This window comes from Candoia aspera, chromosome 3 (assembly GCF_035149785.1).
Source record: "Candoia aspera isolate rCanAsp1 chromosome 3, rCanAsp1.hap2, whole genome shotgun sequence".
Taxonomy (NCBI): Eukaryota; Metazoa; Chordata; class Lepidosauria; order Squamata; family Boidae; genus Candoia; species Candoia aspera.
In genome coordinates, this window is record NC_086155.1 from 43,839,830 (window position 1) to 43,859,760 (window position 19,931).

At 39.5% G+C, this 19,931-nt stretch overlaps 1 protein-coding gene across 2 annotated transcripts in view; it reads right to left on the minus strand.

Moving 5' to 3' along the window:
- SRGAP2 (SLIT-ROBO Rho GTPase activating protein 2) overlaps positions 1 to 19,931 on the minus strand; it is a 254,313-nt gene that overhangs the window by 56,322 nt on the left and 178,060 nt on the right. For both annotated transcript variants that reach the window (XM_063297485.1, XM_063297484.1), the window contains exons 11-12: positions 3,767 to 3,851; positions 717 to 744 (exon numbers count right to left, since the gene is read on the minus strand). In XM_063297485.1, the coding sequence (XP_063153555.1) occupies positions 717 to 744; positions 3,767 to 3,851 (113 nt within the window). The remainder of the gene's footprint in view (positions 1 to 716; positions 745 to 3,766; positions 3,852 to 19,931) is intronic.

The following is a 19,931-nucleotide window of genomic DNA, read 5'->3' on the forward strand; positions in this document are numbered from 1 at the left end:
TACTTGTGTTTCCTTCTGAGAAGGGCAATGACAAACCACTTCTTTATTTTTGACAAGAAAATACACAGACATATCCATTAATGGCTAGGTCAACCTGAAGAGGACTTTACCTTTTTACCTGTATGTCTCATTTTCCACCAGCAGCAAAGTTCTGGAGCAGTGGTGATGAAGCAAGCAGCATTATGACCTCAAAATACATGTACATCTGTCACAATCTTTTGTGGCTAAGTGGACAATTGGACATAGGCATCCATTGTTAGTGTAGGGCCATTATCAAGTGTAATAGCTTCTCCTGCCCTTAGACTGACAGTCAAATAATATGATCAATGTTATGCAAATCTCTGTAACAATCAAGTTGTGATCCTTCAAAATCCCAGTGGATCAAAATTCCCCAACACACACCAGATAGAATAAACTGTATGCAAACAGCTGTATTACTACAGCCAATACTTTTGTTTCCTGATGAATATTCTAGTTTGCAAATGGCCTCATTTCCTTTTACATTGTGTTTGGGGAGAGAGATGGATTGCCCCAAAGATTTCTAAATGAAAACTAACATTTCCATGAGCATTTTATAAAAAAGCACTGAAAACCTGTGATGCCATCAAAACAGTGATCGTGTGAAGGTGAATTAGTTAACATTTTGTTTGCAGGAAACTCTTGCTTTGCTTGCTGAAAGACACTAAAACAAGGTAGCTGCTTGCTGCTGCACCTACCTCGCAAGAGAGCAGTCAGTCCTTTGACCTGTGATAAGAAAAATAAAAATAAATTATGTTTTTAAACAGAGGGAGAAATTTGAGGGAGGAAGAAGGCATGTGGAAAAAAGGCTTCCATTGCTTCAATTTGAAAGAGGGTACTGGGAGAAACTATTATGGGATGGAGGAAGACACACAGTGGCTGATTCCCCTCCAGAGTAGTCATTTTGATCAAGATGATCAGTGTCAAATCAGGAAATGTGAAGTTCTTGGTACTCTCTGAGCTTGAAGCCAGTTTTGGTGGGGGTGTGGTAAGGTAAATAGGGCAAGCCACTACATATAAATAGGCAGTAAATCCCACACTCACATTGATGTTACCTAATTGGGTAATGAAGCATCTGCAAGCAAACAACCAAGCTCAGAGAGCACCAAGGACTCCACAGTTCAACCCTGAGCTACAGATATTCTCTTCTATTAGATCAGGAAATGCACAAAACAGTTCTTAGCTGCCTGAGGACTCACCTTGCTCTTTAGACACTGACTTGTAGATGCTGGAATGGTTAACTTCTATTAAGGAGGGAAGGTATGTCATTTCTTTCTCAGGAAGAGATTACCATTTTTCAGAAATCACTCAGAAAATGTGACAACCTTTTCAGATTTATTAGCATGGAGTGTTCTGTCCAACCTGTTCATTCTGGCTGTGGATTAAGTGACTTTTCATGCAGTACATCTGGAGAGCTGATGGTTGCTCTACAGTAGTGTGTTAGCACCCCAGCTAGTTCAGGAGTCCACGGTTTCATTATTTCCTGTCATTTTTTTTTAATCCACAAAAGTTTCACATGAGGAAAAAGACACCAAATTGCAATGTCTGGGGGCAATATAGCAGTATTTAAAAAGAGTTCACTTAGCAGTGAAGGAGAAGATACACATTATTTGACAGATACCAAAACTGAGATAGATTTCTCTACTGAAATGGTATTGATTTGTATCAGCTAGAGTTTTTCCCTGGCATCTCAAGATTGGAAATGAAATGAATGGAATAGGGATAATTGTTGATCACAGACAATAAATAACACATTTTGAACAATCACTTTCCCACTCCCAAGAAAAATATCTATTATTCAAAACAGTTCATATTCTATAATAACATTATTCTAAACCAGAGTTTATTATCATATGTCCCATTTCCATCACAGAATATTCTGATGTATAAATTACATGGCTTTGGCAACATCAAAAGGCTTTAGTATTAAATTAACAAATGCAGATAAAAGATAGGAAATAATTATTCTATACTTAAAGACCTGATAGTATTTTTTATTAATGGAACCTGCCATCTCCAGATTAAAATAATTTGCCAGTGGGAAATGGAGTAGGTCAGAGAAAACAAATTAATACTGTTTTCCCCCAAAGCTAGATAACCAGTCATATTTTGCAGCCTGCCATGCGATCTCTAACAAGGAGACAGTGGCAAAGATTTCAAGCACTCAGTTTTTGGTCCAACAACATTTATCAACGGTGGTTAAGATTAACATCTAAACCCAATCAGTCAATTTATAGCATTTTGCTTTGGATTAGAAACATATTCTTCTAACATTCTTGCCCACACAGATAATTGCATTTATCTCTTTTTAAATAGCCCAGATTCGGGGAATGGGATCTTTGTGACCAATGTGAATTCACAAAAGCATCACTAAGCACCAGTAAAAAGGGGCCTTCTGATTTTATGAAATCAGACAAAAAATACCTTCAGTGTTCCTGATAGCTCTCCTGGCAGGGAGTTAGTTAAAGGGGGCAAGCAGGTTAAAAGAAGCAGTATGCTGGAATGCAGAAGTCAGCAATGACCCAGGAATGTGATTTGTCACAGGGTCGGCTTGAGTATTATATGGAGATACTCAAAGGGAGGAAAAATGCTCAAAGGAAACAGCCTTTCTGACTTGTTTTACTTTACATGATAGCTGAATAATTTCTTTAGTTGGAAAATCTGGAGAATACATATACTACTTCTTTTGGCTTCCAGTGGAATAAGAAAGAACAATTTTGGTTATGTTTCTGTTTAAAAATAACAAATAATTTCATCCAATAATTTGTGGATCCAGGCCACAGAGCCCTTTCCAAATCATTTGCATTACTGCTCCTAGATGCACAGTCCTCTGAAGAAATAAAAATGTCATCTCACTATAATCATTCCCTGAATATAAAATATATACTAAACTCAGCCTGTTCTGGGTCAGAGGAATCCAGCCATATGGCTCAGGAAAGACTTTTTTAAGAATCAGAGGAAGTTTTGGCAAAACACTGGTTCATTGTGTATTACAGTTTAGAATAAATTCTGTGATTTACAGCTTCTCTCCAAAGACTTGAATCCTGTAAGTGGATGCAGATCAATATGGAGAGCTGCTTTATAGTTTGGGGTTGATCCTTGCAGTTAAATTAAAAGAGAAAGCCATTCTGCCTACTTATTTCAGATTCCCTATCCTTGCCCTTCCCAGATCCTGGGGTGAGTTTTCCATGGGTGCTCAAATCCATCATTTCTGATGGCATCTTGATTCAGTCACTGGTGCCAAAGAACTAATTCCAACAATAACCAGTGGCAATCTATTCATTTCATCAAAGTGCCAATAGGGTATATGCATGCCAAAGTGCAATTTAATTCTACTTGAAAGCACCCAGTTTTTTCTGAGTGACTAAAAAATCCATATGGACATGGGAAGCAACCTAATTCAACAATAAAAGTGCTTCCCTAATGATAGAATATTTGCACGCCATGAGAAAAAAAATGATTAATTGCAAGAATTATCCTAATTTGATTCTGTAGATATGCTGAAGTGGGACGGGAGTGGGGAGAAAATGGCTTCACTTAAACAAATAGATGTTGCACATTATTGGCTCATTAAGCACTTCCTTTTGCCATTACTTAAGCAGCACTACAGGGATGGAATAATAAATCCATAAAACATGACTTTGTCCACTTAGCATTGATAATCCAAGATAGTTATGCTCAGTCAGCTGCCTAATTCAGTAATTACAAGGGCTGGGCTGACACAATGACAAGCAATTCTCATGCTTACTTTCTCCCAGAGTCTTCTGGAGGAGGTCATGCTTGGCCTGGAGCTTGGTGATGAGATTCCTCCCTTCCAGATATTCCTTCAATTTCTAATGGAAGAAAAAAAAGAAAGAAAAATATATCTGAAAAATTAAAATTTATTTCTCAAATATAGGGGAGCAATAAAGCAAGGAACAAGAAAGACCCAAGACAGTCAAAATTCTGTTGCCGTGGTCCATCTGAAAACTCCTATTATGTAGGAAAGAATTTAACTAAGACCAATATAATTAAAATTTATCAATCAGGGATACTTGATGGCACAGTAGTGTGAGAAAACTCTCATGGATCAGATCAGAGATGGATGTTTTGCTTCACAGAAGAACCAGTCAACGCTAGTAACCTTAGTTTCTCTCAGTCACTGAATGATTTCCTGTTTTACTCTTCCCTCTGCCTTGTTCTGTGGCTTTTAAAATGGGATTAACATCATATTTGGATCTGAGAACGGTAAAGTGTTCAGGTGTAACCTCGGTTAATAATGAAGCAAAGAAATTTGTATGTTGTTTGAATGCCTTTTAAAAAAGAGCACCCAAGTAACCCAAATGAAAGGTACAGTGCTTTAAAAGAAACTACATATAATTTCTGGAATACTACATTGTATTAATCGCAAGGCACCTCCCATGGACATTTGAGGCTAAAAACCCTTCCAGATAATTCAACATTCATCTAGTCCAGCATTCTGTTTCCTACTGTTACCACTCAATTGTTTCTGGAAGAACCCAAACTGCAGTTGCTAATTAAGTAATTAAGGATATGCTGCCTATGATATGATGTTGCCTGGATACCCCAAAGGGGCAGAGCTTCCAGTGTGACATTGCAACAGTATTTTGTCATTCTGATTTAAAGACTAAAACCAATATTTTGAATTGTACTCTCCTGGCAGCCAACTCTGTGTCTTCAGTATAGTATTACATGATTGTAACAAGTTCAATTTGTATTTTTTTTCTGTATTACGGTGGTTTTCTTTTCTCTATTAAATAAGCCACTTTGAGTCATTAGAAGTAGTTGGTATAAAAATGTTGCTATAAACTAGTAAACTACAAAATGAGTGTGAACATATACAGTTGTATGTATACATTTATACCATGCCAGTCTTTTGCAAAGCACCGAAGACCTGGATGTGCTCCAGCGCTTGGGGGTTGGGAGGTCAGATGGCCTGTTGAAAAGTTTTTCTCAACTGTTTTGTTTAGGTATATCCTTGGCAACCATTGTATGCTTTTATCTATTGTTGACTTTTTTCCCCTATTATTTTTAACATGTTGTTAGTCACCCACAATCAAATTGTGACATGGGTGTCCGTATAAATCAATTTAATACATACATTTTTGGCCCCACTGGTCAAATTGAAATTTCAGTTAATCCCTAAGTGAAAATAAGCTGACACAACCTCTACATGGTGCACAGTTAAACACAGTATCTGTCAGTATTAAATAACAACTTCCTAATTTTGCTATGTGAACAATTTATACAAAAACCTAAAATCACACCCCCACCTCCTTTAGTACAATTAAAGTAAACTATAATTTCAGTCAAACTTGATCCCTGGTGACAACATGGACATGTCAATGCAGTCTTCTTGGCAACAAGATGTAGATTGCCACAGCTTCCCCCCCCCAAAAAAGTTTTACTTTTCTTCTCAATCTAGCCTACAACTTTGGTAATTTCAGGTGGCCTTCTATCCAAGTACTCTCTCTCTTTCTCTCTCTCTCTCTCCTGGGTCCATGCTATGTGGCATATCAGGCAGTAAGGGTTCTCCAGCTCTTTCGTTCTTGGGCGAGTATTTCGGCGTCCTTCCATGTGATACGCAATGCCTTCAGGTCTTGTGTCAGTGTTCTTCGCCATGTTATTCGAGGATGTCCTCATTGTTTAGCGTCAGAAGGAGTCCAACTCATTGCCACTTTAGGGATCCAGTTGTTCTCTACGAGAAAGATGTGACCAGCCAGTTGAAGTCTTCTACGTGCGACAATGTTATGAAGTTTACACGAGCTACTCCTTTGGAGCACCTCCTCGTTAGTGACGTGATCAAAATTTCAGATCTTTAGAATTTGGTGGAGGCATCTCTGTTGGATGACGTCAATCCTCTTGTTGTTACTTACTGATACCTTCCAGGTCTCACTGGCATAAATAGCTGTCAGCATCACGACAGAAGTGAACCGATGGAGCTTAATCTTCAGCGATATGGACAGCAAGGACCAGAACTTATTCATCCTCCGAAAAAAGGCTATTGCTTTCTCAATGCGGCACTTAACATCCACCTCTGCATCTCCATTCCGGGCGATCACACTACCCAGATAGGTGAACCTCTCCACTTCCTCTAACTGCTGCAGTCTGAGTACAATTCCCCATACTGGGGCCATGAAGCTCACGTGCATGATCTTCGATTTCTCAGCGCTTATCCTGAGGCCAACTTCATTTGCCTCGTCGTCCAAGACAGTCGTGGCATGTTGTAGTTTCAGCTTGTCTTCCTCAAGCAAGGTGATATCGTTGGAAAAATCCAAGTCGCCAAGGTAACTTCAGTCAGTCCAATGGATGCCTGTCCCATTGCATACTTCAGCTTGCTGCATGACATAATCAAGGGCCACAAGGAAGAGGAGCGGGGACAAGATACAACCTTGTTTGACCCTGGTGGTAATCTCAAAAAAGTCTGTATGGGGACTTTTCTGAGTACTTATCCAAGTACTAGCCTGGCCCAATTCTATTTAGCTTCTAATGACATATTTATTTCCCCTTTTGCTTTGGGAGTTCAAGGGGTATACATGGAAGTTTTTTTATTTTATCCTCTCAACAACAATCTTGTCAGACTGAAATATAGTGATTGGCCTAAAGTTCAGTTTTTTCAAATGGATTTTCCCAGTCCCAGTCTAACAACTTAACACTTACACTATATTATGTAAAAATGATTCTTTATAAATAACACTTTATCCTATGAGGATAAAGACCAGCTTGTCATTCCTTGGTGTGGCACTCTGATCAGAGATACCAGTTCAGATCACTAGAGAAGCATCAAGAGTGATAAAGATGGTGGCTAGGGTTGCCTCACCCAACACATTTTGCACAGTATTAGGCTCCAGGCATTTGGTTTTTAGTGTTGTTCCCAATCCTATTCATCCCCGAGAGGTCTATTGGGGTTGCACTTTGAATTTGTTTGATTTATATCCTGACTTTCTTCTAAGAGCTCAAGGCAGCTCCATAACAACAACCCTGTGAGTTACATTGGACTGAGAAAGCATGAGTACCTGAAAGTGGACTTAAGCCTGGATGTCCCCAGTCTTAAGCCAACATCTTAACTATAATATATGATGTGGTGACCATCTGAGACCATCTGTACAGGGCCCCATAAAACTGCTTTGGTTATTGTTGTTTATTCATTTAGTTGCTTCCGACTCTTCGTGACTTCATGGACCAGCCCGCGCCAGAGCTCCCTGTCGGTCATCAACACCTCCAGCTCCCCCAGGGACGAATCCATCACCTCTAGAATATCATCTATCCATCTTGCCCTTGGTCGACCCCTCTTCCTTTTGCCTTCCACTCTCCCTAGCATCAGCATCTTCTCCAGGGTGTCCTGTCTTCTCATTATGTGGCCAAAGTATTTCAGTTTTGCCTTTAATATCATTCCCTCAAGTGAGCATTTTGGCTTTATTTCCTGGAGGATGGACTGGTTTGATCTTCTTGCAGTCCAAGGCACTCTCAGAATTTTTCTCCAACACCACAGTTCAAAAGCATCGATCTTCCTTCTCTCAGCCTTCCTTATGGTCCAGCTCTCGCAGCCATATGTTACTACAGGGAACACCATTGCTTTAACTATGCGGACTTTTGTTGTCAGTGTGATGTCTCTGCTCTTAACTATTTTATCGAGATTGGTCATTGCTCTTCTCCCAAGGATTAAGCGTCTTCTGATTTCCTGACTGCAGTCAGCATCTGCAGTAATCTTCGCACCTAGGAATACAAAATCTTTCACTGCTTCTACATTTTCTCCCTCTATTTGCCAGTTATCAATCAGGCTGGTTGCCATACTCTTGGTTTTTTTGAGGTTTAGCTGCAAGCCAGCTTTTGCACTTTCTTCTTTCACCTTCATCATAAGGCTCCTCAGTTCCTCTTCGCTTTCAGCCATCAAAGTGGTATCATCTGCATATCTGAGATTGTTAATGTTCCTTCCAGCGATTTTAACTCCAGCCTTGGATTCCTCAAGCCCAGCATGTCACATGATGTGTTCTGCGTACAAGTTGAATAGGTATGGTGAGAGTATACAGCCCTGCCGTACTCCTTTCCCAATCTAAAACCGGTCTGTTGTTCCGTGGTCTGTTCTTACTGTTGCTACTTGGTCGTTATACAGACTCTTCAGGAGGCAGACAAGATGACTTGGTATCCCCATACCACTAAGAACTTGCCACAATTTGTTATGGTCCACACAGTCAAAGGCTTTAGAATAGTCAATAAAACAGAAATAGATGTTTTTCTGAAACTCCCTGGCTTTTTCCATTATCCAGCGGATATTGGCAATTTGGTCCCTAGTTCCTCTGCCTTTTCTAAACCCAGCTTGTACATCTGGCAATTCTCGCTCCATGAATTGCTGAAGTCTACCTTGCAGGATCTTGAGCATTACCTTACTGGCATGTGAAGTGAGTGCCACTGTTCGATAGTTTGAACATTCTTTAGTGTTTCCCTTTTTTGGTATGGGGATATAAGTTGATTTTTTCCAGTCTGATGGCCATTCTTGTGTTTTCCAAATTTGCTGGCATATAGCATGCATTACCTTGACAGCATCATCTTGCAGGATTTTGAACAGTTCAGCTGGGATGCCGTCGTCTCCTGCTGCCTTGTTATTAGCAATGCTTCTTAAGGCCCATTCAACTTCACTCTTCAGGATGTCTGGCTCTAGCTCACTGACCACACCATCAAAGCTATCCCCGATATTGTTATCCTTCCTATACAGGTCTTCTGTATATTCTTGCCACCTTTTCTTGATCCCTTCTTCTTCTGTTAGGTCCTTGCCATCTTTGTTTTTAATCATACCCATTTTTGCCTGGAATTTACCTCCAATGTTTCTAATTTTCTGGAAGAGGTCTCTTGTCCTTCCTATTCTATTGTCTTCTTCCACTTCCGCGCATTGCTTGTTTAAAAATAATTCCTTATCTCTTCTGGCTAACCTCTGGAATTTTGCATTTAATTGGGCATATCTCCCCCTATCGCTGTTGCCTTTTGCTTTCCTTCTTTCTTGGGCTACTTCTAGTGTCTCAGCAGACAGCCATGTTGTCTTCTTGGTTTTCTCTTTCTTTGGGATGTATTTTGTTGCCGCCTCCTGAACAACGTTGCGAACTTCTGTCCAGAGTTCCTCCGGGACCCTATCTACTAAGTCCAGTCCCTTCAATCGATTCTTCACCTCCACTGCATATTCCTTAGGAATATTAGTGAGCTCATATCTAGCTGATCTGTGGGTCTTCCCTAAGTTCTTTAGTCTGATCCTAAATTGTGCAATAAGAAGTTCGTTATCTGAACCACAGTCAGCTCCAGGTCTTGTTTTTACCAACTGTACAGGTGTCCGCCATTTCAGTGTTGTCCATCTGGGGAAGTCCATGTATAAAGCCGTCTCTTAGGTTGTTGGAAGAGAGTGTTTGTTATGCAGAGTGAGTTGTCTTGGCAAAATTCTATCAGCCTATGTCCTGCTTCATTTTGTTCTTCCAGCCCATACTTACCTGTCATTCCAGGTGTCATTTGACTGCCCACTTTAGCATTCCAGTCTCCTGTGATGAAAATAACATCTCTTTTAGGCGTGTTGTCCAGATCCTCATAGAACTGCTCTACTTCAGCTTCTTCAGCATCTGTGGTTGGGGCGTATATTTGGATCACTGTGATGTTAGATGGCTTGCCCTGAATTCGAATTGAGATCATTCTATCGTTCTTTGGATTGTATCCAAGCACTGCTTTAGCCACTTTACCATTAATTATGAAGGCTACTCCATTTCTTCTGTGGTCCTCTTGTCCACAGTAGTAGATCTGGTGGTCATTTGATGTGAAGTGGCCCATTCCAGTCCATTTCAGTTCACTGACGCCCAAAATGTCGATCTTTAATCTTGACATCTCACTAATAACCACATCCAATTTGCCCTGGCTCATAGATCTTACATTCCAGGTTCCATTGGTGTGTTGATCCTTAGAACATCGTATTCGCTGTTCACCACCAGCACCGTCGGCCGCTAGCCGTCCTTTCGGCTTTGAGCTAGCTGCGTCATCACGTCTGGGGCTAGTTAAACTCATCCTCTGTTCCTCCCCAGTAGCATTTTGACCATCTTCCGACTGGGGGTCTCGTCTTCCGATGGTATACCGACATATCTCTGGTTGTACTGATCCATTTAGTTTTCACGGCAAGAATACTGTGGTGGGTTGCCATTACCTTCCCCAGGGATCGCATTTAGTCTGACCTCTCTGTCATGACCTTCCCGTCTTGGGTGGCCCTTCACGGTTTAGCTCATGGCATCACTGAGGTGCTCAAGCTCCAGCACCACGACAAGGTAATGATCCTTTGCTGAAGGCTTTGGTTATAAGGACAAATAATTTCATCTCCTGTCTCAGTTTAAATTAGATATTTGAAATTACTTTCCTGAACTTCAAGGTTACAGCTCTTTTCTTACAATACAGATGGAAAAGTCATATGAATTCCACTTGTAAAAGAATATAAAAGGTTTATGTCATATTCAAGGAAAGCGTTCTTGAAAAGCACTCAGTGGAAACTCCTTAATCTTCTTATCTGACACAGAATTCATTAAATATCTAAGTATCTAAGAAGTGTCTAAGTATCTACACTATTGACATTTTTGTGTATGTATTCCTTATTCAATATTAGTTTAAATGTTTTAGAATTCAGTGAACTGATTAATTACCGAGTTACAGATGATAGCTTTGTATACTTTAAATAAACAGGGGTAACCCCACTGCTTTGAAGAACAAATTGTCAAAAATCAGAGCAATTAGATTTTTAAAAGGCAGAAGAGAAACACTTTTAAATTAAAAAACCCAAAAACCAAATCTCTACATTGTTTAATGCAAAGTTAACACAACTGCCAAGATATGTAAGGTTTAAACAAACACTAAAATACTAAAGCAATCTACATTACCCTGAGAGATTCAGGAAACAGTGTGCCAAAGCAGTGATTGGAACACCTTTCAACACTGATACGTTCACAGTTCAGTGGCTTACTCCCTGCTGTCAGTCAAGGCTCCATTAAGACAAATAACCACCTGATAATAAGGCAGGACAACTGCCTGCCTGGAGCCAATTTAAACTGAAAGTGATATTCTGAACCCCAAACTATTAGGTCACTATATGAAGATTTTTTTGAAAGGCCACAATGGACTCCTGTTATTCTAAATAGTTTGCTTCCAAATAAAGTATAAACTGGATGCCGGTTTGTGAGCAAACTGTGGCCTGAGGAAAAAAAATAATAGTTTGCCCCATTTAAAGAAAGCAACAAACTAAGATTTACTACTAACTACAAAGAGAATGTTTTCTCATTCTTTTCTCACCCACAGAGGAATGGGGGAGAAGGGAATGCACAAACCTAAACCTCACTATTACTCATTTCCAATTGAAGATGTTTCAACAATCATCTGAATGTAGCCACTGGCATGTAATTTTGAAAAATATTCAGAACCCAACACTTCTGCCTCTTTAAAATGTGATTTATGAATGTTTTCAAATGAAAAGGTCTATTTTACTGACTTTGAAGGGTAGGGTAGGGTAGGGTAGGATAGGTGTATGGGCTGAAGCTGATGAGCAGGAATTTCCGATTCTCTTGCCAAAGACAGACATTTTGTAAACAAGGAAAGAAGGTAGAAACCTTCAAGGCTCAGAAATGAGTAACCACATAGCTACTGCTTCAAAAAGGAAGATTGGCAAGATTCACGCCTTGGGACTTGCAATATATATAGACCAGAATTCCTGCGTCTGGTTAGGCAGCGAATTTCCTGTATATATGGCTTCCTAGTTCTCTGCAATAAATCTACTTACCTAATGTTTTGAGTCTGCTTAGTAATGTGGAGCAGGGAGGGAGCCTAACTGCCATTCCTGATATGAAGTCTTGACAGTAGGTTCTGGCTCCCTGGCCCCTCACTAGATCAGGACAGCCTGTCCTCTGCCCCAGAGATTAAGCAATGGCTACAGATCCTCCTGCAACCCCACTGACTGTGGTTTAGATCACCATTGCCTTAGTTCAGTATGAGAATGAAGTTGCAATCCAAATGGACCAGTTAACCCAGACAGTGAACCAAGAGGCAGGACATAATTTGCCACTAGCAACAGCTCAAGGCCTTCAGTTTCTGCTTTTGCAGCCCTCCAATGCCATCCCTTCCTGACTAGTATAATAGGAATCTTCACAAATTTACTACCTTCCTCACTCATTGTTATATATATCTCTCTCCCTAAGACCTAAGGATTTTCTCACCAATTGCCCTTGTATAGGATTTATAATCAGTTTTAGGATTATAAGGGAGCTGCAGAATGGGCAGTCTGCCTTCTGAGATAGAACACCTTGGATCTGGACAACAATTTCATGACATTCTTTAGGACTAACATTTGACAATTCTATTAAACAGGTGACTACCAACTGTGAAATTTGCTGTCTACAACAGGACAGATCTTCTCAGTGCAACAGAGTACCCTAAAGACTTTGGCTGCATTAATAAAATTCTGCTTGAAGTTGATGGAAGACTTGTGCAGGAGGATACAGGTGGGAGAGGAAGACACTACTAATCTCTTTTGTTCTCATCTTCCTCCCCTCCACCCTGACTTCAGAGTCTTCAGAAGAAGAACCAGTTTAGCAAAGCTCTATTTTTTGCCACAAAAAACTGTACCAACACTTGAGTCCTCAGCTGAACCATCTGCTAAATGTCAAACTTGTGGAGGAAAGGGATATTTTGCAAGCAAGTTCCCAAATTGCTCCAAATCTAATCTATTGGGAAATAAGCCTGTCCTATCCTTGAAATGTTCAGAGGCTTGTGCACCCAGAAATTAATTAAACCCAGATGTGTGATGGGATATGCAGTCACTTAATCATTCCTGTTGAGAGCCAGTTTGGTGTTGTGGTTAAGGCATTGGGCTAGAAACCTGGAGACTGTGAGTTCTAGTTCTCCCTTAGGCCCAAAGCCAGCTGGGTGACCTTGGGCCAGTCACTCTCTCTCAGCCCTAGGAAGGAGGCAATGGCAAACCACTTCTGAAAAACCTCACCAAGAAAACTGCAGTGACTGTCCAGGCAGTCTCCAAGAACTGGACACGACTGAACGAATAAAATAATAATAATAAAAAAAACTTTTAAAAAATCATTCCTGTAATGCTACTCACCCAGAAAGGCTCAGAAATAAAACTGCAGGTCCTAACTGCAATGCCAGTCTGGTGCCACTGGCAACTTCACAGAATCCTCTACTGCAGACAAATATGCTCTCAGTATGCAACCTGTTGATTACCAATTCCAGTTAACACTACCAATGCCTAGCCTTTATGCTTAGGACTTGTCTTTGAGCGCACTGAACATCTACTCACTATCAGCAATCATCAACAGTCCACACAGTTTTCTTTATTAATATTTATTTATTTTATTTATTTACATTATCCAAGAGTCTTGGGACTGAACTAGCTTCAGGCTTAAAATCAGCATATTCATTGGGATGGGGATAAACCTGTTTCTCCAGCTTGCAAACTCACAGCTTACAGGGCCTCAACTTTCCACCACACACCAAGCCTCCTTTCTTGCCTGTAAAACATTATGGGCTATGGTGATATGTTTGAAAAAAAGCATGGAATCTGCCCTGCCATCAATTCTATGACTGTACTATCAATCTCATTCAGATGCGCACAAAAGATAGAAGTGACCTGCCTAAAAGGAATGCTGATGAAAACTTGCAGAAAGACTTTATTTGCCCATCCTCCTCCCCTGCAGCTGCTCCTGCCTTTTAAGGATGTCTCTCTCCATTTGGTCCATGATCCATGTGCTCTTGAACTTTCTAATCATTAAGATTCATTATTGTATCCTCTTTCCATCACTTCTTATGTGTTAGAACTGCAGGAGGCATGAATTTTTACTAAAGTAGATCTCAGAAGTTACAGTCTGATTTCCATGAAGGACGGGCATGAATATTTAACTCTCTTTGGTACTTCTTATTAGAAATTTGAATATACAGTAATGTGGTTTGGAGGAGTGATAAGCCTTTCAGTCTTTAAGCGTTTTATGGAATATATTTTTCATGGCATTTTAGATTATTTTGAAGGGTTTTTATTTCAACAGTTTGTGTAGTTACTTTTGAGAATCCCATGCTCCATGCTAAAATTTTTTTGGTAGTTCTTCAGTATGCGTGTAATTACAGCCTCCACACTAAAGTAGATAAATTAGTCTTTAAGTTATTGTCATTGGACTATTTGGGTTACCATATTTTCTTGAAAGCCCTTCATATCTTTTCTGTCTTGACGCCTCCCTCCTCATTAAGGGCATATTGCATTTTCTGACCCTCACCAATTTTTTAATCATAAATTTTTCCCTAATGTTGCTACTCCAATTGCTCTCTAATTGTACTACTGTACTATAACAAACCTTTCTCTTGCTCAAACTGACATGCCTTCTCAAACCATTATCCAGATCCCACATGCCTCCTTTGTGTTTAAGATTTTATCATGGGCACTGCACTTTTAGTTTGCTCCAGAGTTTGATTAAAGTTTGGTCTTCTTTGCACTTTTGTCTTGACAACTATTTACAGATAGGCAACATCATGGTGTTTTTAAACAAGGAACTTCTAGACATCAAAGATTCTTTTCAACAATGGTATCATCTCTTTGGAAGAGCCTTGTGTGGTACAGAGTGGTAGGCTGCAGTATTGCAACCAAAATTCTCCCCACAACCTGAGTTTGATCCTAGCGGAAGCTGGATTCTCAGGTAGCTGGCTCAGATCAACTCAGCCGTCCATCCTTCCGAGGTTGGTAAAATGAGTTAACCATGGGGAAGGTGACAACTGGGGAAGGCAATGGCAAACCACCCTGTTATAGTCTGCCAAGGAAACATCACAAAAGCAGCATCCCCCCAAAGGGTCAAACATGACTCGGTGCTTGCACAGAGGACCTATCACATCATCTCTTTGAAGGAGCAGAACCTCCTATTGAAATCAGTACTGACCACAGAAGTTTGAAACACCTAGACTTCTCAGAATTAAGCAACAGGTCAGGTGGGTACAGTTCTTTTTCCCTTTTAACTTCATATATCTTATATTCTTAGCTCACAGAACAAGGAGAGGACATGCTTGGGGAGGGGAATGTTCTGGAATAGAGGAACAGTTGATTAAAGGGTAGAAAAGATTATGAGAATTTTTCACTTCAGCTAAAGATAAAAATGGAAATCCTCTCCCCTCTGAAATCTACAGCCAAGAGGAGGAAGAGGTTGAGAAGAGGAGGGGAATGTTTTTCAATTCCAGCTGAATAAGGAAGGAGATTTGTCAGCTCCAGTTGATGAAACAATGGAAACAGAAGGAGGGACACACTCTCTTTCAACTGGAAGGAGAGAAAGGTCCAAAGGAGGAGAAGATGGGGATATAAGGGTTGAAGCTACTGAGGCAAGAATCCCAGATTCCCATACAAAAAAATAAAATAAAATTGTAAACTAGGGCAGATAGCAGAAATCTTCAAGCTGAGAAACAAGTAGCCAAATGGCCATTGCCTCAAAAAGATAGAAGAGAGACAGGATTCTAACCTTGGGACTACCATATATACAGGCTGGGATTCTTGGTTATTATTAGATGATTCTTCCTATTTCTCTACAATGAATCTTCTTAATGAACTTCGTTGAGTTTGCTTGGGAATTGGAGTAGGGAGACCATCTAAGAGCTGTACCTGGTATAAAGCTTTGACAATAATGGATTGTAACACTTCCCCATGATGCAGTATTACAGATAAAATGTATATGAACCTAGGCATTAAAATGCTGATACAGGAGCTGACAAAACGGATGTATGCCATTTATTCAAAACGTACCACATGAAGCATTAATCTCATTTGTTTGACACCAATTTGGTATCAATTACATTTGATGTCCTTCTTATGCCAGTATATAGAGGCAACATCTTGAAATATGTATTTTGAACTACAAATGGCAATGGTGCTAATCCAGCTACAACCTGTTCAAAGTCAAATAAAAGGACTTGAAATTATAGTGCAGTTTCTCTGCTAGCAAGGTCTCTGATAGAAAAATGTGTTATCCAATACCATGGGAATCTTGCAATGGTCCTCCTCTATAACTTCAGAGCTAGGAATGTCTTCCCCCTACTTTGGTATTCACTTGTAGGAAGCAGCTGTCAGGAGGAATAAATAATAGGTTAATGTGTAAACCAATGTAGGTCTTCCTGCTAGGCTTTTAAAGCTAAATGGAAATACCTACTGTCACATGTCCCATATTCCTCATACTTCTGTCTACACACATGCATATACAACATATATTTCTGGAATCTAGAAAGCCACTTCATTTTTTAAAGAAAGCAACATCAAAGCTAAGGCAGGTATTCTGCTTCAGCAGAGATATTCCCAGAATGCAGTGGGGGAAGACTAGAGTATACAGAGCTGCGCTGTTGTCAGTGAGTAAAAAGGGAGAGATAATTGCATGCTAATAAGAAGCAGCATGGCACTGATTACAGTCAAGGTTGCATATACTTTTTTTTAAATATAATTTTTATTAAAGATTTAAAAAAAAGGAATATACAAAACTAATACAAACTACTATAAAGAAAAAAGAAAAGAAAAAGAAGTTTCTCTTTTTTCTGTTTTTAGTTTCTTTTTCTTTTTTCTTACTTTATATCAGTTTAAGGTTATTAATACTTCCATAAATCTTGTGGCTCTCATGAAGATTAACAAAATACTTCTGCAAAGATGTTATTCACAAGTGATGGAAATTAACTAGAAACTACAATTATCTATCCTACTGTCACACTTATTTTTATTGCATGGTCACTTCCCTTTCTCATACCAAAAGCACTTCTACTTCATAAATCACTGTGAAGAAAAGAAATGCTCTTATTCCCTTTAATATAACAACACCCCCCCCAAAAAAACAATAGGCTCGATGTGATAACACTACTGTGAACGAAGGAAAAGAACTGGGATTATATGATTCTCATGTACCAACATCAACTACTTAAATATTCTCCCTCCCTCTTGCATGTCTGTATGCATGTTCTTCCCTTTTCTAAGAAATTTGAAAACTGTTATACATAAAGAGGTAAGAGCCACTCTGGATCATGGCAGACTTTTGAAGTTAAGCTTCCTGGTTCCACAGTGGCCAAGCATATGCCAAGCATCAGCTCCACCACCTCCCCACCCACCTCCAAGTTGGATATGAAAATTTATGCTCTCCCAGTCATATTCACCAGCTATTATATTCTCCAGCAATTGGCATACAGGTGAAATCTCTCAGAAAGCTTCTATCTTAAAGCTATAATTTCCTATATAGCTTAGGTCACAGAGTTATATAATGGTATTGCGTACCATTTTATATTGGAAATTTGACAGAAAAATAGTATACCTTACAAACATTTTCTATTACTTGTTCCTATCTAAGAAAGCAATACATGTACATATATAAACAAATACACAGACGCACAAACTAGAATGCATTCTCTCACACATTTGTTTCATTCCTGCCTTCTCTGCCTTTAGGAAATCTGTAACTATTTCACCAAGTCTTTAATGGTTAATTATGTTGTTAGTCGTCTTGCAGTTAACTTGTTTTTGCATTTATAAATTATTCTATTTTCCCTTTTAAATATTGCTCTATTATCCAGGAATATATAGATTTGTGGGGAAATGTGTACTTGAGAGACAACAGAGCAGCAGTTACATAGTATGTTCACACTTGAAGGTAAAAGGTGTTCAGTATGTATACCTGCATGTAAAGGATTTCTGAAATCAATCTGGAAAAAAAAAGTCTATTGAGGATTTCTTGTTTTTCTTCCTATGCTTCTCTGGTGTCTTGTGTCTGTTACTTTCATTTAAAACCCCATATACTATTCTTTATTTTGCTTGTTATGCTTAATGCAATCTGTGTCTGATGCTCCAGGATATTATTGTAATGGGCAATAGAAATAGCAGCAATTTATACAGCAAAGTTATTTCAAATGCTTTATAAGATCCTCCATCTACTTCATTTTAGTTTTCCCAGTCGTATTCTATAAGAATAGTGGATAAGCTTCGGTGCACTCTGCTTATACAACTACTCTTTTTAAAATCTTTGTCCCTGCATATTCCCTCCCGAATTAATGGTCCAGAAAAATGGGGAAAATTCTCCTTATTTCTTTATGGCTCCCAGATTGCTTTCCCCCTACCTTTTTTTATCCCCTTCAGCAGTTACTTTATGAGAGTTCTGGATTCTCAAAAGCTTGGGGTTTTTTTGTGCCATTTTGGCTGGCTCCTATTAAAGTATAAAGAAAGAAAGACTCTTCTCTGTCCCTTTCTCTTAAAAGCAGAGGTTGCTCGCATTATGCAGTTTGAAAGAACTGACTGGGATGTCCATTTCAGGACTCACTCATGAATATGTACTCTATGCCAGTTCAATTGGCAAGCTGACTTCTATTAATATATCTAGCATTATAGAGTTCAGATTGGCCTAGTTAAAAAAAAGTCCTTTCAAATCCAGCAACACCTATAACTGGAACTATTTGCCTCATAATGAATTCTCAAGATATAATGCTGACCACATGAGGATCCAAGGCACATACTGGAAAAAAAATTGCTGCAGCTGCATGTTAAAACATATCCCAATCTCATACATCTAGAAATAAATCCTGCCGGCTTCAAAAAGAAACCTAAGTCGCAAGTACATCTGTTTTGGATTATATCCTAAACTTGGAATCCACAATACAGACTCATTACCAGAAACATTAATGCAAACTAAATTAAGAAGATATGTATTACCAAGGTGGCAGATATTGTGGTTTGGTTTATTTATTAACAAACTTTTTATAATGCCCCAATTTAATACCTCTAGGTAATATGCACAATACATTATCAAAAATACTAAGATGACCACCTTAGCTGCCAAACTCTGCAGCAGTTGTAGCTTTCAAGGCATCTTCAAAGGCATCCCCATATAGAGTTTGTTGTAGAGTGATCCTGTCCAGAAGATCAGTTGAAAACAATGTTTCAAGAGGGCCAAGATATGTATGGATGAATAGCAGCTCCAATGTGTGAGAATTTAGTCTGAGCTTTTTTTGTTCCCATGAACTCGACACCAGTTCAAAACCTCCACACATTTCTGGCCTGGCTGGGGTTTATGATATACAGTTCAGTATCATGAACATACTGATGATACCTTACCACAAACCAACAGATTACCTCTCCTAGTGTTTCATATACAGTAGATATTAAATAACATGAGGGAGAGAACTGAGCCCTGTAGTACCCCACTACAGAAGAAGTGTACTCAGATAAAACTGAAGCCACCATAAAATGCTGCCTCTAACCTCAGGTGGTTCAAAAGAATATCAAGGTTGATTGTGTTAAATGCTACTGGGAGTCTTACAGGAGAGATACATTTTCCCAATCCTGACAAAATTCATCCACCAGAGTGACCAATGCTGTTTCAGTCTGGTCCTGAATCCTGAATGAAAAGGCTCCAGGTACTTTTTTCCCCTCTACGTTCCTCTGTACCTGATTCCTCACAAATTTTTCAACAAACCTTCCCAAAAAGGGGAGATTGAAGATTGGATGGAAACTCCAGAGATGGCCTAAACCAAGGGCACGCAGCATCTTTTTCAAGACTGGTGGCATCTCACTCTCTCTCAGATAGTCTCATCATCTCTCAGCCATCCAAAGATGCCAGGCTGAGCATGGGTCCAGACCACAGGTGGCAGAGTTTATACTATACAGGATTTTACCAATTTCCTCAGATTCCACAAGCTCAAAAGAATCCTGGCTGACATCACAAGATGCTGTCCTAGTCACCTGGCATGGTTCTCTCCAACTGACATCTAATCCTGAGCAAATATTAGTGACTTTATCTGTAAAGAAACCTCCAAAAGCTTCACAACTGTCTGCAGGTGTCTTGTCCTCTACATCTCTCCTCAGATCATCAGGCAGGAATCCAAAGATGCAATATGAGCAGAGAAATATACGT